Source organism: Miscanthus floridulus, chromosome 2 (genome assembly GCF_019320115.1).
Source record: "Miscanthus floridulus cultivar M001 chromosome 2, ASM1932011v1, whole genome shotgun sequence".
Lineage (NCBI taxonomy): Eukaryota > Viridiplantae > Streptophyta > Magnoliopsida > Poales > Poaceae > Miscanthus > Miscanthus floridulus.
Genome location: NC_089581.1, coordinates 74320714 through 74342932, shown reverse-complemented (window position 1 = coordinate 74342932; position 22219 = coordinate 74320714). Strand labels below are relative to the sequence as shown.

At 45.5% G+C, this 22219-nt stretch overlaps 1 protein-coding gene across 4 annotated transcripts in view; it reads left to right on the top strand.

The window, feature by feature from the left end:
* Positions 1 to 22219, top strand: part of LOC136526172 (protein OPAQUE1-like) — a 39102-nt gene that overhangs the window by 15991 nt on the left and 892 nt on the right. The window contains exons 13-37 of one of the 4 annotated variants that reach the window (XM_066518934.1): positions 481 to 518; positions 593 to 719; positions 818 to 991; positions 1428 to 1559; positions 1729 to 1838; positions 1995 to 2055; positions 4097 to 4274; positions 15837 to 16042; positions 16261 to 16380; positions 17495 to 17593; positions 17861 to 18082; positions 18344 to 18462; positions 18535 to 18625; positions 18735 to 18779; positions 18858 to 18941; positions 19079 to 19249; positions 19326 to 19475; positions 20069 to 20245; positions 20387 to 20524; positions 21303 to 21373; positions 21462 to 21558; positions 21634 to 21690; positions 21779 to 21835; positions 21946 to 22026; positions 22102 to 22184. In XM_066518934.1, the coding sequence (XP_066375031.1) occupies positions 481 to 518; positions 593 to 719; positions 818 to 991; positions 1428 to 1559; positions 1729 to 1838; positions 1995 to 2055; positions 4097 to 4274; positions 15837 to 16042; positions 16261 to 16380; positions 17495 to 17593; positions 17861 to 18082; positions 18344 to 18462; positions 18535 to 18625; positions 18735 to 18779; positions 18858 to 18941; positions 19079 to 19249; positions 19326 to 19475; positions 20069 to 20245; positions 20387 to 20524; positions 21303 to 21373; positions 21462 to 21558; positions 21634 to 21690; positions 21779 to 21835; positions 21946 to 22026; positions 22102 to 22184 (2888 nt within the window). Of the gene's footprint in view, positions 1 to 480; positions 519 to 592; positions 720 to 817; positions 992 to 1427; positions 1560 to 1728; positions 1839 to 1994; positions 2056 to 4096; positions 4275 to 15836; positions 16043 to 16260; positions 16381 to 17494; positions 17594 to 17860; positions 18083 to 18343; positions 18463 to 18534; positions 18626 to 18734; positions 18780 to 18857; positions 18942 to 19078; positions 19250 to 19325; positions 19476 to 20068; positions 20246 to 20386; positions 20525 to 21285; positions 21374 to 21461; positions 21559 to 21633; positions 21691 to 21778; positions 21836 to 21945; positions 22027 to 22101; positions 22185 to 22219 lie in introns of those variants that run through there. The other 3 variants (XR_010776532.1, XM_066518937.1, XM_066518943.1) reach the window with 3 other exon arrangements.

Sequence of the window (22219 nt, the reverse complement as noted above, 5' to 3'; positions counted from 1 at the left end):
ATAGCACTGGTTACAGACGTACACTTATGAGGAGGAAAGTTGGTACATCCTTCTGCTTTCTGATGTACATGTAATGTAACTGAACATTTGAACTTCTGAAAAAGATGGTATATCACTGCATGTGTTTTCTTTTCTCTAACATATATCACTGAATGTGTTTTTCTTGTCGGAATCTTTCCTCCATTTATGTTTCATGCTAGCATATTATCTAAATATATGAAAAATAATTCAAAGTAACTGTACCTTTAATCACTGTCTTTAACATTTAGAAGTCTTTTTTGGCATGTGTCTAAGTGGATATTTGACTTAACTCGCATATTCTATTCAATATCATCTACTTATATTACCAAATTTGCAGAAAATGACTAGTTGCATCCTTGTCGATGGCATCATTGAATATATATCTAGTGCTGAAATTTTATTTGGTTTCATCTATGTGTGGATTTATATAATTGTGCTATTTCTTTTTTTGTTTTGCAGAAACCAATAGGCATAGTTTCACTTTTGGATGAAGCATGGTAGGATTTTCATACTGTGCTATCAAACACTTAAGAGTTCAAAATTCTAACTCCTTTCTAGTCTTGTTAAACAGCATGCTTGGAAAATCAACACATGAAACTTTTGCGATGAAGTTATTTCAGAATTTAAGAGCACACCCGAGACTAGAAAAACCAAAGCTCTCAAAGACAGATTTCGCCCTGTCGCATTTTGCTGGAAAGGCATGTCCTGTGAATCACATTTCTTGTAAGCTATTCTTAGCATTTTGTTGCTCTGACTAGGTTAGAGCATGTGGCAATGAATGGTCTACTTTTTGTAGGTGACCTACCAAACTGATTTATTTTTGGAGAAGAACCGAGATTATGTTATTGCAGAGCACCAGAATCTTTTGTCTTCTTCAAAATGCTCATTTATTTCTGGTCTCTTTGCTTCACACCAAGATGATCCATTGAAATCATCTTATAAGTTTTCTTCAGTAGCTTCACGATTTAAGGTATAGTGCTGCACGTTACTGTTTTCTTTATTTCCTCTGGGCATAATTGTTTGTTTTTCCAGATTTTTGCTTTACTTACTGTTTCTGGGTTATTTATCTTTACTGTTCTGGCCAGTGCACATTAGATATTTGTTTACAGCTATTTGTGTGGTACAAATAAATGTGTATTGCTTGCATGCTAACAATAAAGGGAAACAACAAAGAAACAGGCAAAAGCATAGTTCAAAATCTAGTATTTCATATATATAATTTTTGAACTTTTGCAGTCAAAGGAACTCATTTGAGTTTTCGTCATGAATCTCTCTCTCCCTCCTCTCTCCCTGTGTGTTGTGTGGAGAGTAATTCTTTGAAAGCCCCCAAGAATAATGCATGTTAATTTCAATTTTATTTTTATTTGATTATACTTATGATATGGTCAGTTATCTAATCCCAACAGCAACAACTCCAAGCACTAATGGAGACACTTAGCTCCACGGAGCCTCATTACATCCGTTGCATAAAACCAAATTCTCTGAATTGCCCTCAGAAGTTTGAAAATGGCAGTGTACTACAGCAACTGCGGAGTGGGGTTAGTTCCAATGATTTTCTGTTCTTACACCCTAATGTAGCAGTCTTTTGAAGTTTGATTCATTTCAATGATTTCTCCGTTCGGTTTAACTCATCTTTTTTTTTTGATATGCTTCATTCTTGGAATCATTGTGCTACTAATTTAGTTTATTTATTTGGTTTCGTTACAGGGTGTACTTGAAGCTATTAGGATAAGTCTTGCTGGTTATCCCACAAGGAGAACATACTCTGAATTCATCAACCGCTTTGGACTTCTTGTGCCAGAACATATGGATGAAAGGTTATATGCTAACATTATTGTTGAGTACTTTAGAATGTCAGAATATGGCATCTCTCAGTAGTATAAATGTATTTCTGTCATATTTCTCTTTGGAAGTTTTACTATCACTTAATTATAGAGTAAAAGATTACCATGTACTTTTTTTCACTATTGCAGATTTGATGAGAGATCACTGACACAGAGGATCCTAAGGCAACTAAACCTGGAGAACTTTCAAGTAAAGTATCCTAATTCTATCCAGACTTGGGCCATTTTTTTTCTCAAATGCACCGCAGCGGGGCACATCATTATATTAAGAAGAAGAAAGAGGAGTCTAAGAAGACTCCCTACTAAGTCCATCAGGCCACGGTTCAGTACAAGAGAGGATTTGCCAATCACTAAAGGAAATTACAACAAGCAACATCGACACAACTCCTATGGCTAATACTATTGAGGCCTTTCCCCCCCCCCCCCCCCCCCCCCCCCCCCCCCCACCCCCCCACCCGGCATACACCACAACTTGGCCACATCCCTAATGCCCTGCAAATATAGCATTTAGATCAGTTGAAGCCCCTTCAAAAAATACATTCATTCCTGTGCTTCCATATCTCCTAAGCCAACAGCACCACTGAGGAGTTGAACCCCTAGTGATGATGCTTATAAACCTTGTTGGTTGCTGCAATGCTTGGCACCAGGGAAAAATGAGATTTTTTCATATATATGTTGTGCGTAACTAGGGGTTCAGCACCATAATCTCAATGAAAAATGAGATTATTTAGCCATGGCCTGATGCTGCAGACGAACCAATGAAAAGACAGATCCAAACTTTGCTTGAGAACATACATGTAGTGGGTAACTGTTGTACAGTTTACTCCTGATCACATAGAGGGATTGCTCAGGATGATCATGACCTTGATGGGCTAAACAATCAGAAGTCCAACACTTTCGGGATGCCAACCGAACAAAAAATTGGCCGTGAGGTGGAGCCGAACTTCTCCAAATTTCCTTCTATGGCTCGAATACAACAGCTCCCACATTGAAACGATGATAGGCTGATCTTGTCATGAACTGACCCAAAGGAGAAGACACCCATAAGGCCATAAGTGCTGATCCTCCACTCCAGGGGTGAGGTCAACCTCAGATAATATATCCCATACCCATATAGCTGAAGCTATTCAAATAAAGCCTCTGTTGATGAGCCATCTTTAATATCACGGATCTGAGTTTTATCTGTTTGTGCCTCCTGGTCTGTTCTTCGGTTGACAATGTCTCGTTGTATGCATACACAGAGATGGAGGAAGATGGACAAGGATTTCCCATGCAATCATTTTCATGCTGAAATAGTGTCCTGCTGCTATCCTGTACAGTAGACATTACTGAGATGGAGAACAATCCTATGATATCAAGTCCAGCCCATATGTGATCAGGCTGGGTCTTTTTAAGCCATAACCACCTCATTATCAATGCCCATCTAATCACTTCTAGATCAAGAATTCACAGTCTTCCAAGATCAATTGGTCTTTTGACCCATCCCCAAGCGACAAGGCAATGGCCTCCATTCACCTCTTTGCAACCTTTCCAAAGAAAAGTTCTTTGAATCTTGTCAATTGCTTTAACAACCCATTTAGAAAATTCCAAGGAAATGAGCTGATAAATAGGTATTGGCGTGAACATTGCACTGGCAAGGGTAGCCCTCCCAGCTAGATGCATCGTGGCCATTTCCCAACCAGGCAACTTGTCAGCAATCTTGTTAACTATCGCGTACCTCTTTTGTGTTCAGTTTATTTTAACACTAAGATAAGAACATTCAACTGCATTCACGCATTCAACTAGAACTTATGAGCTCTCTGGTTGCCATTTTCTTTGTGTTATTGTTTTCTCTATTTTTGACTTTGTGTATTGTTTAGCTAAGATCTTAAGGACATAAGTTACTGCTCATGTCTTGAAACTAATCACCACCAAAAAAGAAATTTATCACCACCAGGCAATTGTTACACAACATATCCCCACAGTTTTTGCCGCTCAAAAAAAATTTGTTACACAGGTTGCATATGATGAGAGGTGCTTCTATGTTTGACGTTTAGAGTTTTATAAAATTTGAAGGTAAACTGAAGGGCTGTTTATTCTTACTTGCCCTTCAAGGGCATTAACATTTGTGCAACCCTGTTGTGATGGTGAATCATAGAAACACCTCTTGGAAGCGGCATTAATATAAACTAGTTTCATGGAAATACAATTTAATGGTGTATACCTATTTTGTGTCTGATTGTATTCTTCAGCTTGGCAGAACAAAAGTTTTTCTCCGGGCTGGTCAGATAGCTGTGTTGGACTCCAGACGTGGTGAGATTCTGGACAATGCTTCCAGGATTGTGCAGGGTCACTTTCGAACCTTTACTGTTCGCAAGAAATTTCTTTCAACAAGGAAAGCTTCTATTTCTATCCAAACATTTTGCCGAGGTATGGTGGATCTTTCTGTGGTTTTCATACTATACATTATTTAAATATTAGTTGTTGGGGGTTCAGGCAGGGGGGGGGGGGGGGGGGTAAACAAACAGGTCCTAAATTTTTTCTAGAGTCTAACCTCAGCTTTTCGCACGAATAAGCTTTTTTTATGTTATAAAATAACTAACCTGCAGTATCATATTATGTTTATTTGGTGACCTTTTTTAGACATGTTTGAGAGCAAATATGTCTCGGGATTAATAGATTGATTATCAAGAGTACAGGGTACAATATATATATATATATATATATATATATATATATATATATATATATATATATATATATATATATATATATATATATAGGCAAGGATCCGGAGGGTTTATAGAAAACACCCAATCAACGGTGATCCTTGCCTTATCAATCTAACTTAACCCCTAAGGCACTAGCCGCATGGGCCTTAACACCAGGCCCATAACAGCCCTATCAGGCGCCTATGCTAACACGTCCCCACAGTCGAATCGTCAGCCACTCTGCACGTTTAGACTGGACCTGAACTCCGTGAACACTGAGGTAGGCAGCCCCTTGGTGAAGATGTCTGCATATTGCGAAGAGGTGGGAACATGCAGAACACGGAGATCACCAATGGCGACTCGCTCCCGGACGAAGTGAAGATCAATCTCGATGTGCTTGGTGCGCTGATGTTGCACCGGGTTGGAGGTCATGTAGACGGCACTGATGTTGTCGCAGTACACCAGTGTGGCGCGCCGAAGAGGGGCATGCAACTCTAGGAGAAGCTGGCGTAGCCAAGTTGCCTCTGCAACTCCGTTAGCCACTGCGCGATATTCAGCTTCAACACTTGATCTTGATACTGTGTTCTGGCGCTTGGAGGACCAAGAAACAAGATTGTCACTAAGGAACACTGCATAGCCCGAGGTGGACTTGCGAGTGTCCGGACAACCAGCCCAATCAGCGTCGGTGTAGACGACAAGATCAGTCGAAGTGGAAGGTCGCAGCAGGAGACCGAGGTGGATTGTGCCCCGAACATAGCGAACAATCCGCTTCAGAGCAGCGAGGTGAGGCTCCCGAGGGTCATGCATGTGAAGACAGACCTGCTGAACGGCATATGCAATGTCTGGGTGGGTGAATGTCAAGTACTGAAGGGCTCCAGCAAGACTGCGGAAGTCGGTAGCATCAGACACAGGGGCCCCCTCAGCGGCAGCAACCTTAGGATTGGTGTCCACTGGAGTAGAGCATGGCTTGCACTCAGCCATTCCGGCGCGATCGAGGATATCCAGCATGTACTGTCGCTGTGAGAGTAGGAGTCCATCACCACTTCGCTGAACATGCATGCCGAGGAAGTGATGTAGTTCACCAAGATCTTTCATGGCGAATTCTCGCTGAAGTGCTGAGATGATCCGCCGAAGAAGGTCTGATGATGAAGCTGTGAGGACAATGTCGTCAACATATAGCAACAAGTAGGCTGTGTCGGAACCACGCTGGTAGACGAAGAGTGAGGTGTCTGACTTGGCTTCAACAAACCCAATAGACAGCAAGAAAGTAGCCATTCGACTGTACCAAGCACGAGGAGCCTGCTTCAGGCCATAGAGTGATTTCTTCAAAAGACAGACAAAATCCGGATGAACTGGATCTTCAAACTTGGATGGCTGCTGGCAATACACCGTCTCAGTCAAATTGCCATGAAGAAAGGCGTTCTTCACGTCCAGCTGGTGAATGGGCCAGCGACGGGAGAGCGCCAAGGACAGCACCGTGCGAACGGTAGCCGGCTTCACCACAGGGCTGAAGGTTTCATCAAAGTCCACACCGGGCCGCTGGGTGAAACCACGGAGGACCCAACGTGCCTTGTACCGCTCGAGGGAGCCATCAGACTGAAGCTTGTGCTTGAAGATCCACTTCCCAGTGATAACATTGGCCCGGGGCGGACGGGGCACTAGATCCCAGGTGTGGTTCAGCAGGAGAGCACTGTGTTCTTCCTCCATAGCCGCTCGCCAATTGGGATCAGCAAGAGCGCTACGGAAGGTCTTCGGCACCGGAGAGAGTGGCACAGCATGGTAGGCAGTAGGCATCCGGAAGCCGCTCTTCGAACGGGTGCCCATAGAGTGCTGGTTGGCCACCGGAGGGACAGCAACCGCGCCCATGGGCAGTGGGGCAGCTGCTGCAGGGACCGATGAAGAGGCCGCCGGCAGCGGGGCTGCTGATGCAGGAACCGGTGCAGGAGCCGCTGGGACGACCGGTGGAGGTCGCGGGCGACGCGAGTAATGGTACGTGAAGTCGCGGGCCGAGCGAAGCGGTGGAAATCCCGGTGGAGGCCCACGGGGCGCCTGAGGAGGCGCGGGAAACCCTGCGGACTGCGCAGGGGACGTCGAGCCGACGCGCAGCGTGGGCGGGACGTACAGCAGCCGCGGGGACGTGCTGCCAGACACACTGGCCGGTGCTGGGGCCGCGCGTGGCGCGGGAGGGGAGCCGCCGGGGACAACGTGTGGCGCGGGAGGGCTTCCTGGCGCCTGCACCGTGGCCGCGCGTGGCGCGGAGGGGGTTGCCGGTGACCGGAGCGCAGGCGGGATGTAGAGCGCCGGCACCGGGACGTTGTCAGCAGCCTCGGGCGCCCCAGGCACAATCACAGAAGGACTGGCAGGGGCGCTGGTGTCACCGGGGAGTGCCCCAAGCTCGGCCACACGAGGACCGGCAGGGGCAGCAGGAACATCGGAGGTGCTGGGAGACATGCCTGCAGGAAACAACGTGTGCGAGGGTCCAATAGGAGCTGGCACAACATCATCAGTAAAATCAAGAAACTCGAGTTCCGCTGGATTGCTGGGGCCATGACGCTCAGCAAAGGGAAAGGCCGTTTCATCGAAGATGACGTGCCTGGAGATGATAACTCTATTGCTGGAGAGGTCAAGGCAGCGGTATCCTTTATGGTGGGCGGAGTAGCCTAAAAAGACACATAGAGCAGACCTAGGAGCGAGTTTATGAGGAACGGTGGCAGACAGGTTGGGGTAACACTTGCAACCAAAGACCCGAAGATGATCATACGTAGGCAGCTTTGCGAATAGTGCAAAGTGAGGCGTAGAGAACTGGAGAGTCTTGGTAGGCAATATGTTGAGGAGGACAGTGGCAGTGGAGAGGGCCTCCACCCAATAGGAGGGAGGCATGGACGCCTGAAGAGTAGTGAGCGAACAACATTATTAATGGTACGAATAATCCGTTCAGCTTTACCGTTCTGAGGCGAGGTGTAGGGGCAGGACATGCGAAGATGAATGCCCTGAGCGAGGAAAAAGTGGCGAGTGCTCGAATTGTCGAACTCTTTCCCATTGTCGCACTGGACAGATTTGACACGTGTGTCAAACTGAGTGGAGACGTGGGCGAGGAACTGGGCCAGCGTGCTGAAAGTGTCAGATTTGAGTCGCAGAGGAAATGTCCACAAGTAATGAGTGCAGTCATCAAGTATAACCAAGTAATATTTATAACCAGAAACACTGACAACCGGGGAGGTCCACAGATCACAGTGAATAAGATCAAACTTGCTAGACGCACGAGAGGTGGACGAATAAAAGGGAAATCGAACATGACGCCCTAACTAACAAGCATGACACAAATCTGAACAATCACTAATATGACGCGAGGTGCTGGACGCAAGCTTGGACAACGCCTCATGGCCGGGGTGGCCAAGTCGCCGGTGCCACAGCGGGGAGGAGTCCTGGGCGACAAGGGAATGAGCTGGAGGTAAGCGCAGGGGGTATAGTGGCCCGAAGCTATTGCACCTGACGATCTCGGTCCGGGAGGGAAGAACCTTCACAGAACAACCAGCGGGGTCAAACTCCACAGAACAATTATTGTCGATAGTAAATTGGTGAACAGAGATGAGATTCTTAATAAGTTGTGGTGACACAACATTATTAAGACGTAAAGAGGAGGACAACTCTGTGGAGCCAGTGGCGGTGAGAGGCATGATAGAACCATTACCTACGACAATAGATGAAGGAGTAGGATACCGCAAAGGAAGAATATGTGAAAGAAAGGAGGACTGAGAGGTCATGTGGGAGGTAGCACCTGAGTCGAAGTACCAGTCACTAGACGGAGGTGGAGTCAGGGACGTGGTACTGAAAGCGGAGGCAAGCGCCGTCGGATCCCAGGAGGGAAGGCCGGCCACGGGGTTGCAGTACCCGGGGGTGACCCAGTGTGCGGCGTCGTCGGGTGCAGCGGCAGCAGCCTGGCTGTGGGTGACGAGCGCCTGCTGCTGCGCCTGCTGCTGTTGCGCCTGTAGATGAGGGGGCACCGGGATCGGCGCCAGCGGAGGGCGGGGGCCTCCGGGCCACATCTGGATGGTGCCTGTCCAGGGATTGTAGTAGCTGGGCCAGCGTCCACCGGGAGTAGGCTGCTGCTGCTGCTGGCCGGTGGGTTGCGGCTGGTTGTGACCAGCAGAGGGGCGCGGCCCCTGGCCACCGCCACCGTCGCCAGTGCTGCCACCGCCTTTGCCGCCGCTGCGCTTGTTGCGGCGATTGTTGGAGGACTTGGAGCCACCCCCAGCGCTACCGGAGCCCGAGCCGGAAGACGCAGGGGCGGTGCTGTTCGCCGTAGAGGTAGCAGCGAGAGCGGTGGCGGGAGCATCCTTCCTGTTCTCCAAGGTGAGTTCCTCAAGGATGAGGTCGTCGCGTGCCTCCAGGAAGGAGGGGAAGGGATGTGTGCGACGGAGGAGGGTGTCGACGTGGCTGAAACGCTCGTTGAGACCGCGAATGACGTTGAGGACAAGGGTCCGGTCAGTCACGGCCTCGCCGAGGGCAGTGAGATCGTCCGCCATCTTCTTCAACCGGCGACAGTAATTGGTGACGGAGAGGTCGCCCTGGACGAAGTTCCGAAAGCGCGTCTCCAGGTGGATGGAGCGAGCCTCCTGGTTGCCGAGGAACTGAGACTCGACGGCAAGCCAAGCATGGCGTGCGGTGGAGCCTTGGGCAAAGATGATCTCCGCCAAGTCGTCGGTGAGGGTGGCGATGATCCAGGCCTTGACGACGCAGTCCATCCGATCCCAGGTAGGAGAGATAGGGACTGGAGGCTCCGCGTGGACATGATCCCGAAGGGAGAACTTGCCAAGATGAGCAAGAACTGATCACGCCAGCAGTTGAAGTTGCCGGAGTCGACGTCAAGGACCGTGATGACGTGATTGTGGATGTTGTTCACGGCGACGGCCTGGGAGTGGAGCTGCAGCAGAGCCACGGCCTCATGATGGAGGAGGGCGGCGCGCAGATCGGTAAGAGGTGGAGGAGGGCCACTAGGGGTCGCGCCAGAAGATTCTGGTGGTGCCATGGCGGCAGCAGCAGCCGCGCGCGCCTGGGCCGCGCGAGCCAGGGCGGAGCTGGCTCGCTGAGCGGCCTCGTCGTGGGCCTTCGCGGCGGCGGCGGCTTCCTCCTCGGCCTCCTGAGCGCGGGCAAGGGCTGCGTCCCGGGCGGCCACGCGTTCGCGCTCGATGCGCTGGGCATCGGCGGCGGCAGTGTTGGCGCGGTCCTCTGCGGTGCGCTGGGCGATGGCGTCGTCCTAGATGGTGGCAGAGGAGGCGTCGGTGACCCTGGGAGAGGATGGAGGGGTAGGCGACATGGTGCAGGGGAGGGTGCAGAACGGCAAAGAGAAGCCGGCGCGGGGGAGGGTGGACGCGCGCGACGGAGTGTCGGCTGCGCGGAGGCAGCGGAAGAGAGGTCCCCTGACCTAGGCGTCAGATACCATGAGAGCAAATATGTCTCGGGATTGATAGATTGATTATCAAGAGTACAGGGTACAATATATATATATATATATAGGCAATGATCCGGAGGGTTTATAGAAACACCTAATCAACGGTGATCCTTGCCTTATCAATCTAACTTAACCCCTAAGGCACTAGCCGCATGGGCCTTAACACCAGGCCCATAACAGCCCTATCAGGCGCCTATGCTAACAATGTTAGGAGAAATCTTATTGCTCAATACATTAAAAAAATATTTTTTTGAACCAGGAAAACAGCAGGAGAAGCCCCCACTGTTAGATTTTATTAAAACACAAAAACAAACACTGAGCCAAACAAACGGAAAAAACTTCAGCTAAGCCCTAGCAAGGCTAGAACAAGAAGAAAAACAAAGGACCACTCAAGAATCAACCAATGATAGCTATCATAAATATCATTGTGTAGAATCCAATGATAGCTTATTACTTTATCTTGTGCATAGTCAACTAATATTCTAAGGACCCAGTAGGGTTAGTGTTAGACATTTAGGGTGTGTTTGGTTCCCAGCCACAACACGCCATGCCTAAACTGTGGCTACGCCACAAAAACAGAAGCTTCTGTTTGGTTGATAAGACTACTTAGGTAGCCACAGAAGATTGCAACGTAAACAGGTTGGATTCTCACCAAAGAGTGCGGCGTCCATTTTTGATGCCTCAGCTGCGGTGACGCCGCACATGCGGCGTGGTGTACGATGGCCGGTAACAAAACACGCTCATAGTTTTGGGTATTAGATTTCGTCTGGCCCATGCGCCTATATCATGGCCGGCCGGCCCACATACATGTTGCCAGAGTCCTAATCCGGCACACTGTAGATTGAGTTGTATTAGACTAGGAGTATCTGAGTACGGTTCTATTTCCATTAGCCGCCACACCTATATATACTTGTACCTTGTACACCTATATAATCAATCTACTATTCCCAACTTACATGATATCAAAGACACCGGATCAATCTGATCCTCTCCTTCCGCTGCCCTCTTCCGTACCCAGTATCCTGCGCTCCGCTTCCCCTTGTGTTGCAATGTCCCCATGGCCGGCGATCCCTCTGACTCTTTGGGAACCACCACCGAACCCAAGGCCGCCGCCGCCGCTGCTATGAGCACAAAGCCGTCGCCGCTGCCACCGCCGAGGCAGCCGCCGCTGCCAAGGAGAAGCTTGCGGCCGCGACCTCTGCCCTTTCCGACGCCGCTGCCAGGGCTACCTGGACCCATGCAGATGGATGCGCTGGAGAAAGTCGAGACTGTCGAACGCGAGGTCACCCTCACTGCCGCGGCTCAGGATGCCACCGAGGCTTGCATGCGGGATGCCCTCAGCTCACCCGGACCCGTGCTCTGCCCTTGGCAATCTTGATAAGCTTGTGTAGGACCTTCATCCGCAGCCTGTGTAGGATCTTGGTAAGCCTGTGTAGGATCTTGGTAAGCCTGTGTAGGACCGTTCTCAACCTCATCCGCAGCTTGAACAAGAAGTATGCCGTCATTGGGATGCATCTGCAACGTTCGAGGCCGTTCCTGACCTTCCTTGCTGCCTGGAACGAACTTCTTCATGAGGATCTCAACATCGCCAAACGCTCCTCCACCTTGTCAGACTTTGTTGCCACTACTGGTCGCCCCCATCAGCCACCCTCCAGTGCCCTGATTCTAGCAGCAGCAGCAGCCTGCCTCGTGCACCGGGGGCGCCCTTCCGAAGAACTGCAGCGGCCAGCGCAATCAGCACAACTAGGAGCACCGCCCTGGTGGCCAGCAAGGCCAGTCCCAGGTTTGCTGCTGCAGGCACTGCTCCTCCTCCAGGCACAGGCATTGGCTATTCTCCTAGTCAGTCTAGCACAGGTGGCTGGCCCTCCTTCCACAACCCCTGGTCAGGGGCTATTCAGATCTGGCCTGGTCTACCCTGGTGCCTCTTCCTACTGGCCGGTCTTCTGGACAGCAGCCACAGTAGGCCTTCCTTGGCGGCACCCAGTAGCCTCTTCCTACTAGCTGGCTTTCTGGACAGCAGCCACTCGTTCTAACTTTTTCTCCTTTGTCTGCACCCAGTTTGGCATCACCATTAAGACAATGGCCAGGAGTTTGATAACTTTAGTGTGCGCGTGTTCTTCCTCTCCCGTGGCGTCCATCTCCACATGTCATGTCCCTACACCTCCTCCCAAAACGGTAAAGCCAAGCGCATCATCCGTTCCACAAATAACATTGTTTGCTCTCTCTTGTTTCATGTCAGTATTCCCCCTCTTACTGGGTTGGAGCCCTCCACATCACCACCTATCGTCTTAACATCTTGCCTACCAAGTCGCTTGATTTCTCTACACCACATCACACCCTTCTTGGCACTCTACCATCCTATTCTCTCCTTTGTGTCTTCGGTTGCAAGTGTCATCCTAACCTTTCCGCCACCGCTTCTCACAAGCCTGCCCCTCTTTCCGTCCTCTGTGTTTTTCTGGGATATTCTGCTCATTGTCTCACCAGTGTGTTCACTTTCAGTCAAATCGTATCATTGTCTCTCGCCACGTCATCTTTGATGAGGCCTCTTTTCCCTTTGCCGAGCAGCAAACCACTCCCACCCCAGCGGATTTCGAGTTCCTCGATGATTACACTAACCCTGTGCTTGGCCCCCTCTTAGCTTGCGCAGCTGGTCAGATGGGTTGTCTTCCCTCCTGTGACTTCCGCTTCATCTACTCTGGGTGACCAGCTTTGGCTCCCACCTCGCCGATGTCATCTCTTTCCCTGGAAACTGTGCCAGCTCCTCAGCTTCCTCATGGTGCAGTTCCTGTCCCCCCCCAGTAGCCAATCAGCATTGCATGATCACCTGTGGCAAGCTCGGGTTCCGTCAGCCTGCGCTCTACCATGCCGTGCTGCTGTTCCTGGTGCCTCCAAGCTATCCTGCTGCTCTTGTCGATGCCAACCCCAATTGGCGGGCTACCATGGAAGATAAATTCTCCTCCTTTCTGGAGAATAACACATGGGATCTTGTTCCCCCGTCCTCCCACAGCCAATCTGGTGACCAGAAAGTGGATCTTCAAGCATAAATTCAAGGCAGATGGTTCACTTGAACATTATAAGGCATGATGGGTTCTTCGGGGAAACTCTGTGCCCCGGGATTGACTTCAATGAGACTTTTAGCCCAGTTGTGAAGCCTGCGACCATGCACACTGTATTCTCTCTTGCTGTCTCTCAAACTGGCCCATTCATCAGCTCGACATCAAGAATGCTTTTCTTCATGGGGTTTTGACAGAGACAGTTTATTGTTCCCAGTCTCCTGGATTTGAGGATTCTGCACATGCTGATTATGTCTGCTGGCTGAATCGTTCTCTTTAGGAACCCAGGGCTTGGTACAGTCGCTTCGCTTCACACTTATTCCAGCTTGGTTTTGTGGAGTCCAAACCAGACACATCTCTGTTCATTTATCATCATGGTGATTTCACGGTTTACGTCCTACTCTATGTGGATGATATTATTCTTACAGCTTCCTCGGTTGCTCTACTTCGTCGCACTATTGCATCCCTCTTCTTTCCAGTAGCAGTATATGGTTGAGATTCTGGAACGTGCTGGCATGGCAGACTGCAAGCCATGCTTGACACTTGTTGATTTGAATCCGAAGCACTCTGCAGCCGATGGTGCTCCTGTTTCGGATCACTCTGACTATCGCAGCCTTGCTGGTGCTCTGCAATATCTCACCTTTACTATACGCCGTCCAACCGGTCTGTCTTCGTATGCATGATCTAGAGGTGGAGCTTGATCAAGAAATCAGGAGGGGCCAGTCTGTGTAATTATGCTGTAAACAACAATTAACAGTACCACATTTACTGTTTACTCAGTGCAAATCATGTTTGACAGGAGGGGCCGTGGCCCACCTTTGCAGGGCCGTCTCGACCAAAACTGAGGCCCTGTGCAAAGTCTAAAACGGGGCTTCACAGGCTAGCAAAATAGGGCCATAAATCTTCATTAGTCCTTTGCATAATCTTCATTAGTATATATCATTAGTCCTCACTAATTACTAGAAATTATAAGTAAATAAATCTTCTCAATCAATTGTAGATTGTTTTTCTCAAATACATTTCTTGATTATCTAATGTCATCTCTTGATTGTCTAATATTAAGTGTCTAAATAAAGTAAATATGATGTGAGTCTCCTTTTATCTTTAATTTAGACATTTAATATTACAGGATACACATGTATACAAAAGATGAAAAGAACAAAATTTAGAGACATACGGCACATATACATCAAATGCACGTGTACTGATTTAATAATGAGTAGAATTTTAGAAAAGAAAAAAGAAAATTACCTTGCTCGCTAACTTGCCACAACCAATCATGATCAGGCTTCCTTCCGTCTTGGCTGCTCCCAACTTCATGTACCATTCAAAACGCTCGTCAATTAGCACGGCCTCTCGTGGGCCTCGTGGCTTCGACGTCTGCCGCGGCACTGCCGCTCAGCCGCTGAAGCACGGCAAGTGCGAAATACCTAGGGCAGAGTCGACGAGACGACTCGCGAGCCACGATTCGTCGGGAAGAACGAAGGCACGCACCATCGGGAGGAAGTCGAATAGACGCAATTGTTGTTTTCTATACGCATCAATGGAACTTGGGCCAAAAAAAACAGAGACTAAGCCTATATACTATTGGGCTATGGGCTGTACACAAGATATTGGGGGCCCTGTGCGGTCCCACCGGCCACACTTGCCCAGGGATGGGCATGCACCTTTGTCTGAACTAAGCTCCGCCCCTGGCATGATCCAAGGGAGCCACACCTTGCAGCTCTGAAGCACAAACTCCGTTACGTCCACGGCACTCTAGATTTGGGACTGGTTGTATGATCTTGCTCTCAATCTGACTTGGTGGCATACTTCGTTCAGTCTTTGACGCAGATTGGGCCTATTGTCCTGATACACACAAGTCCACATCGGGCTATGCTGTGTTCCTCAGTGATAATCTCATCTCTTGGTCGGCCAAGCGACATACAACTGTTTCTCGTTCCAGTGTCGAGGCAGAGTACTGTGTTGTTGCAAATGCTATTGATGACAACTCTTGCTCAAGCTGCATACTCCCTTGCACCGAGCTACACTGGTGTATTGCGACAACATCAGTACTGTCTACATGTCTTCGAATCCCGTTCAGCACCAGGAGCCAAACATGTGGAGATCGATCTTCATTTTGTTCACGAGCATGTTGCTCTTGGTGCTGTTAGGTTTCATGCGCCAACTAGATGAACCCAAAACCTTAAGCCATTGGGAAGAGGTGGGCAATCCACCACTTCCAACACTCCCACTCACGTGCAGCCACGTACAAGGCGCAAACATGGAAATAAAGGAGCGGAGGACTTAAATGATGCCTCTACCAGGATTCGAACTCGAGATCTCTAGCTTTGATACCATGTTAGGTTTCATGCACCAACCAGATGAACCCAAAAGCTTAAGCCATTGGGAAGAGGTGGGCAATCCACTTATACACTTCAACAGGTGCCAAAGGGTTGCCTTCTACGGTGTTCACGGAGAACGTTCGACCCATTGATGATCCGATTGCGGGGGCATGTTAGACATATAGTTTTGGGTATAGATTGTCTTGGCCCATGTGCCTATATACGTGTTGCCTTAGAGTCCTAATCCGGCACACCTGTAGATTGAGTTGTTTTAGGGTAGGAGTATCAGAGCATGGTTCTGTTTCCATAAGCTGCCCCTACTCACACCTATATATACTTGTACACCTCTATAATCAATCTATTATTCCCAACTTACATTATGCACTATAAATTGCACTTTGATGGTTAAAATAATGGTCATTGGCTTTGACTGCTGACTTGCTGTTCTGCAGGGTGTTTAGCACGAAATGTGCTTGAAGCTAAGAGACAGATAGCTGCAGCTGTTTCAGTTGAAAGATATGCTAGAAGATGGTTGTGTCGTTGTGCATATTTGCATCTTCGTTCTGCTTCTCTTGTGATCCAGTCTGGGATTCGCTATATCTTAGCAGTTCAGAGGTTGCTACACTTAAAGAATGCTAAAGCTTCTACTGTTATCCAGGTCTTTCTCATCTTTGATTCTTGTAAACTGTAGTTGTTTCTTAATCTCTTTCTCTCTCATTAGTTTTAACTTGTCAAGTCATGGAATTGTTTCATTGGATCGAGATTGTAATTGCCATTTGTAAATCTCAAGTAATATTGTATCCATAAACTTTTCTGGTTTGATCTTTGTTCATAAAGATGATGTATACTGACCAACACTGTTAATTTAATATATAGGCTTGGTGGAGGATGCAGAAGCTCCATTATTTCCATCAGCAATATCGACGGGCAACAGTTCTCATCCAGTGTTGTTGGAGACAGAAGCTTGCTAAAAGGGCATTGGGGAACCTTAAACATGTATGAACAACAGCAACTATCTGCAGTCCAATGTGTCTTAAAGCATCCAATTTGAACCCTGAAAATAACAACTAAATTTTTGGAAGCTTCCTAAATTTTGTTCTAAATAAAAAGATAGTCTTCCTAAATTTTACCTGTTGATAGTTTGGTTGCTGCTAGAGGTAAGCATAAGGTTCCAACAAACGGTGCCCACAAGACGTGACAATCAATTTCACAATTGAATATATTCATTTTCCTTGTTCTTTGCAAGATATTAATATTTACTGCCATAAATAGTTCTATAAGGAATGAAGTGGTGAATGATGATTCCTGTCTTATTCCATTTATGAAGTCCCAACCTGAAATTTTGCATATGATGATACCAATTTCTGCATGCTTAATACAAATCCTTTCCATTGCTAATAACTACACTGTAACTATCTCATTTTTTTGTCCTAGATGTGATATAACACGTGTTAACTTTTCATTAGTCTGCAATCTTGTGAAGTATGTTGCACACTGTTCACCAAAAGCTCCAGGTCTTGGGTGACTGGTTGATGCATGAATCTCAGTGTGGTATTAGAGCCAAAGTTCTTGAGTTATAGTATCGCCTAACACAATTTTCTTCTAAATAAATAGTTATGACAGCCTGCTTCAACTTTGATGAAGACTTGATATGACTTACTCCCTCCGTTCCAAATTATAAGTTGCTTTGTCTTTTTTTGTACGTCCATTTTGCAATGCATCTAGATATAATAATATGTCTACATACATAGCAAAATGGATGAACCAAAAAAGTCAAAGCAACTTATAATTTGGAACAGATGGAGTAGTAACTAGCAGTGTTGTATGTTATGTCTTTCCTCCACAGATAAAGAATTTAAGTAAGATGGTTGGTGCATGGAAGTCGGACTCAATAAGTTAGTTTTCTGTATGATTAAATTCGAAAGGCATTCTTCTGGTACACTATTCCATAGTTCATCGCATTTATCTTTCTTGTGATAAATTTATCTTGTATTATTGATGATTCACATGTCATGCAGTGTAATTAGGTAGTGTGTTGGTATTCTAATTATGTATTATGTTGATATTTTAGTTCAATTTGCTTCAAGTACTGAACTTCTTCATTTTCAAGGCTGCTTATGAAACTGGAGCTTTACGTGAAGCTAAAGGCAAACTCGAGAAGAGCTTAGAAGATCTTACTTTGCGATTCACGTTAGAGAGGAGGCAAAGGGTATGCTTCTGTATGATATAGATCTTCTAATGTAAACATTTTCAAAGATGAAGTGCTTTTCCTTATCTAGTATGACCTAGAAGGACATTCACTCTATAAGGGTTTGGTGGGGAACAATTAGCAGCAATGCATCTAAAGTAGTTTAACATCATCTATATGTTTTCTCCATACTTCTCAACAGCCCAGTTAAGCACTCAATTATTTGTATATTAATTGATTTTTGTTACAGTATCAGTTATATAATTATGTGTGTGTGTGTGTACACAGCTTGCTACTGAAGAGTCTAAGGCATTGGAGATATCTAAGCTTCTCAAAATATTGGATTCAGTGAAGTTAGAATTAGAGGCATCAAATGAAGAAAATAAAAATAGTTGCAAGAAAATTGCCTCACTCCAACATCAGCTAGATTTATCATCCAAGGATCAAGAAGCTCAGCAAAACAGTCTTTCTCAGATAGAAGAAGTGAAGAGGGAGAATATTTTACTGAAGGTGTTCCCCACCTGTAAATTTTAAATTTAGTCCAATATCCCCACTTCGAGTTCAATTTGGATTCAATATTCCATGCCACTTTCAAAATCTTATGTTTATGCCTCTCATATTTTTATCTCTCATCAATACTCTAGTTTGTGGTTTGTCTTAGTTTGTGCTTGGTCTAAGCGATCCTTAATTAATTCCAGTGTCTATTATGTTAATTTTGATAGGTTGATTAAATCTGTGTTCTAGATTTGTCAAACCTTTTCTGTAATGCAGGCAAAGAACACAGAAATGGAACAAGAGCTCTTAAAAGCTCAAAAATGTAGCCATGATAATATGGACAAGCTGCACGATGTGGAAAAGAACTATGGGCATCTCCGGGATAACTTGAAAAAGTAAGTTTTTTTTTACAGTAACATCATAGAGCTCCAGAGTTTTTACTAAATAATTTGCACGCTTTTTTCCAGCTTGGAGGATAAGATCTCAAATTTAGAAGACGAGAATCATTTATTGAGACAGAAGGCCTTGAATTTATCTCCTAGGCACAGCCGAACTGGGGTATATCTTATTCATTCTAGAAAGACATCTTTTTCTTTTAGTGTCCGCATGTAGTGTGTTCAGTTAAGAATTATTATGTTCTAATGAATGCTCTTATATTTGTTCATAGAGTTATCATTGCGGTTCTTCACCATGCAGTCCAAGACCATTCTTTGTAAGACATGCGACCTCACTGTCATTTTCATTGTAGATCCATCTGAGTTATGATAAATGAAATATTGTCTCCCTTCAGGAATCTTCACCTGTGAAACTTGCACCTCTCCCACATAACCAGACAGAATCAAGAAGGTCGAGGATGAATTCTGATAGATATGAGGTTAAATATATCTTTCTCTAAATATTAAAAAGAACATCGTTTTATGTACATGTTCTTTCTAGATATTAGTCATCTCCAGGATGATCTTTTTCGTATTAAGTTAAGCATACTCAATTTTTTTCTTGGGGCACTTTCAGGATTATCATGATGTGCTCCAACGGTGCATCAAAGATGATATGGGATTCAAGAACGGAAAACCAGTTGCAGCCTGTATCATTTACAAATGCCTTCTCCATTGGGGAGTATTCGAGGCTGAAAGAACAACTATTTTTGACTTCATAATTCACACAATCAATACCACTCTGAAGGTTAGGATCCTGTTCTTTTTCCTTAGCCATGTGACTAAGGTGCGCTCATTATTGGTATCAACATGTTGCTTTTCAGGCAGAAAACGAGAATGACATTTTGCCCTACTGGCTAGCCAATGGTTCTGCCCTTCTATGCATGTTGCAAAGAAACTTAAGGTCAAAAGGATTCATCATGGCACCCTCTCGATCGTCTTCAGATACTCACTTAAATGAAAAGGCAAATGAAGTGAGTTCCAACCCATCAACGTATTCACTTTTCAGCTTGCACTTTACAGGTCTCTTTTGTCCGTGCATTTGGATTTAAGATTCAATTTATCTCTAGCGGTAACAGGTTTACATTGGTCCTGGTCAGTCTGATGCGACTAATAGGGCCTGTTTGGCAGAGCTCCCAGAGCAGCTTGCTGAATCCAGGAGGAGCTCTGCCAAACAGTTTACTGAGCTGGTTCTGTGAAGTGAACCTCTGAAATGAACGGCTGGGAGCTGAAAAAGTAGCTTCTCTTGATTTACCCCATGCACAGCCATTGTATGCATAGAGTTTATCCTAGAGAATCATAGAGAAACATTTATATTTTCTCTTAGAGAATCAGATTCCACAGAGTTCTACCAAACAGGCCCATAGTAGCTTACTTTTTCTGAAACGAGATCTTTGAAAGTTGCAGCTGTGTCTAGCAGTTCCCAGAAGAAACTTGAATTCTGTTCAGAACATGTCAATAGAGCCAATGGTGGACCTTGGGTTTTTTTATAGAATACATATTGTTACATATCTGATAAAACACATACCATGGCCATCTATCATTGATTTTGTAAACATTCTTACAGGCATTCCGGTCTCCTTTAAGAGCCTTTGGACAACAAACAAGCATGTCACACATTGATGCTCGATACCCAGCCATGCTATTTAAGCAACAACTAACTGCTTCCTTGGAGAAGATCTTTGGCTTAATTCGTGACAATCTAAAGAAAGAGATATCACCTCTTTTAAGCCTTTGCATTCAGGTATGTGATCTAACAGCTCCAGTTTCTTGCTGATTTCATCCAGCACAAACTTTATGGAAATTCTATGCTGGAGGCTGCACAATTTTGATCAGTTCATATTTGGAAGCAACGGCTTCAACTTTCTATTATCTTGATAAAAAGGCACCAAAACTTGCTCGAGGAGGCAGTGGAAGGAGGTCAAGGTCACCTGATGTAGCCTTGCAGCAACCGATAAGTAGTCATTGGGATCGGATTGTAAAATTTTTGGACTCATTGATGGATAGACTACATAAAAATTTTGTGAGTTACTCCATACAAACTTGCAAACATTCTATCAGCAAATTCCATTGGTGGCAACTAATGTTACATGATTTTTCCAGTTGTTATCATAACTTCACAGTCATGCAAGTGTACTTGGGAGTTGATACTTAAGTAATTCCTATATCCTTTGAAGTAGCTAATAGAGAGTTAGGAGTCCATATATATAACATATACCATAACCAACTTGCCATGCTTGGAGTATGTTTAGTTTTGAATCTGGACCCTGAGTATGCTCTGAGTATGTTTAGTTTTGAATCTGGACCCTGAGTATGCTCTGAGTATGTTCACATGATTGTGCAATCGATCTTCCATTCAATAGATAGAATTCTAATGTGGTTCAGTATCATATGCTAGCTGGAACTTAAGTCCAAGGGTTCATCATGCATGATCTAGAGCAAAATTTGCATCCTAAGATTGGTAAATGAACTGTAAGAAAAAGAATCCAATCTGGCTGTATTCTGGTCCGCTAACTGTTTTGAGGGTTTCTTGTCGAGTGGTCATTTTGGGAATAAGAAAGGTGCTCCATTTGATTAATGTTTGTTGAATGAACAGAATATGTGCTTTTCAAAACCCCATTTGCGTGGAAGCAAAATGCTAGAGAAGCTTGGGTCCAATTTTTTATGTGAACTTAACGGTCTCTTTTGCACCTGTCCATTGCAATTATATTTTTAGGAAACCCACATTTCTTAACTCAGTAGTTTGTATTCTTTATGATCTATTCACTCTTAACTGATCTTCAGATCAAATCTTCATACAGGTGCCTTCTTTTTTCACCCGCAAGCTAGTAACTCAAGTTTTCTCCTTCATTAATGTGCAGTTGTTCAATAGGTCAGGCTGTGCATATCAATTATATTTCAGAAAAAAAACATTCAGGTTTACAAACTTTTGATTTAGTTTTCCTTTTTCTAATCTGCAGTATGCTCCTACGACGAGAATGTTGCACATTTTCAAATGGAGAATATGTGAAATCTGGGCTTTGTGTGCTGGAGAAATGGATTGTGGACACTGAAGAGGTTCGCTGCAGGCCTTTCTCTCATTTGTATCTTGATCAGCATTCAACAGTGCACCTATTCTTTTCTACGTTGTAGCATGCAGGTGCAGCTTGGGATGAGCTGCAGTTCATTAGGCAAGCGGTTGACTTTCTGGTAAAACTCAGTATAATTCATTCATTCTAGATAGCTAGATTTTGTTGTTGTTTTTATGTTTTCTTCTCATACACTGCATGTACTGCAGATCATTCCACAGAAAAGCAAAAAGACCCTTGAGCAGATTAAGAAAAATATTTGCCCGGTATGGACAAATTTCAATAGTGCTATTCCTATATGGTACAAGTTAGGCATTGATAGAATTATCCTTCCAACAATTGAAAACCCTTGTCTTGATTCAATGATTTCTCCTAGGCATTAAGTGTGAGACAGATATATCGTCTATGTACAATGTACTGGGATGACAAATATGGTACTCATAGTGTATCAGCTGAGGTACATTCTCATCTTCTCTTCTGTGACATGCAGTCATGTTTCTTGCTTTCATCTAACTCAGTGTGTTCTTTGCAGGTTGTTGCCAGAATGAGGGACATGGTGAGTAATGACATGCAAAATCCTGTCTCTAATTCATTTCTTCTAGATGATGACTTAAGGTTAGTTGTCCCTGGAGCTTCAGTTCATGAACTTA